We start from the raw sequence: 1289 nt of genomic DNA, 5'->3' as shown, positions 1-1289 counted from the left end.
GGGAGCTGCGCGGGGCTGCGCGCAGGGCGGGCGGCGCGGGGCGCATCGCGAGGGGCGCACAGATTTCTGCTCTCACCGCAGCGCTGTCGTTCGGTCACGGCAGACTTTATTGTGTAATAAGTGACAACAATTACAACAGGTCCGTGGCTGGAGACACGGAGCGGTTAATGAACACAACAGCACCGCGGGCAGGGACGGCAGTGCCGGGGCACCGGCAGGGCTAGGCCTATGGCGAGCGGCTCCGAGGGTGAGACAGCTCCTAACAGTGCACTAAAGGGGGGGAAGCAGCTCGTGGCCTCTCTGTGGCATCTATTGCGAAGGATTCGGACCTAGAAAGCAAAAGTTTGGGGAAAGATTTCCTCTTAGTAGGTCGTGGACAGCACAGCAACCCCCATTGATTTAAGCGGCTGTAATTTAGTATGTATTTTATTACCGCAATTATAATTAATTTCCTTACCTTTATTTTGGCAAAATAACTATCTAGTCTACATCACTTTTAAGAAGCATGTCCAACATTTAACACCAGATAGAGTTCCCAAAGCTAACGTGCACTCACAATATTGTCATCTAAATGGTCTGGGAAGGAGGAGGGGAGTATCAAGAGACTGAAAAACACGTTGTCGAGCAAGACAAAATTTCCGGAAATACCTGACACAGACCACGTTTCACTTCTACCAAGGGGAAAAAAAAAAAAAAAGAAAAGGGGAAAAAAAAGCGCGATTGATTTAAAATCCCTGGGGTGGAGTGGCGCAGGAGGAGGAGGAACGTATGGGGGGGGAGTAAGGGTGCAGAGAAAGAATAAAACCAAACAAACAAACAAACAAAAAAAAAAAGACAAACACAACCAACCCCCCCAAACCCCCCACACAACCAAAAAAAAACAAGCAGCCACAACCCAAAACCAAAAAAAAAAAACCAAACCCTCAACAACCAAAACCCCACACTCCCCCGTTAAAAATCCAAACTCAAAACTAAATCAATAGTCTCCAACTACGTTTCCACCCCAGTGTTAGTCTCCTTTATTGCCTTTCTCCTTGTTCATCTTTTTCATTTTCATTCTTCTGTTCTGAAACCAGATTTTGACCTGTCTCTCTGTGAGGTTTAAAATCCTAGCTACTTCGTAACGGCGGTCTCGGGTGAGGTACATGTTAAACAGAAATTCCTTTTCCAGTTCCAGAGTTTGATACTTTGTGTAGGGACAACGCTTTTTCCTCGTTGAACGAGCGTGGATCCAGTTTGCTGCAGGGTTATCTGGAAGAAGGGAGGTATATAGGGAACGGGGGGGGGGG

The 1289-nt window shown here is 47.2% G+C and overlaps 1 protein-coding gene across 1 annotated transcript in view; it reads right to left on the bottom strand.

Moving 5' to 3' along the window:
• Window positions 1-84: 84 nt before the first annotated feature.
• Window positions 85-1289, bottom strand: part of HOXD9 (homeobox D9) — a 2605-nt gene continuing 1400 nt past the window's right edge. Inside the window, 2 exon segments of the mRNA XM_031058680.1 lie at window positions 85-329; window positions 995-1251. Of these exon segments, the coding sequence (XP_030914540.1) occupies window positions 1010-1251 (242 nt within the window). The 3' untranslated portion in view covers window positions 85-329; window positions 995-1009.

The sequence above is a fragment of the Geospiza fortis genome, unplaced genomic scaffold (genome assembly GCF_000277835.1).
Source record: "Geospiza fortis unplaced genomic scaffold, GeoFor_1.0 scaffold112, whole genome shotgun sequence".
NCBI lineage: Eukaryota > Metazoa > Chordata > Aves > Passeriformes > Thraupidae > Geospiza > Geospiza fortis.
Note: the sequence above shows the minus strand (reverse complement) of the source record. Positions and strands in the feature narration are given on the sequence as shown.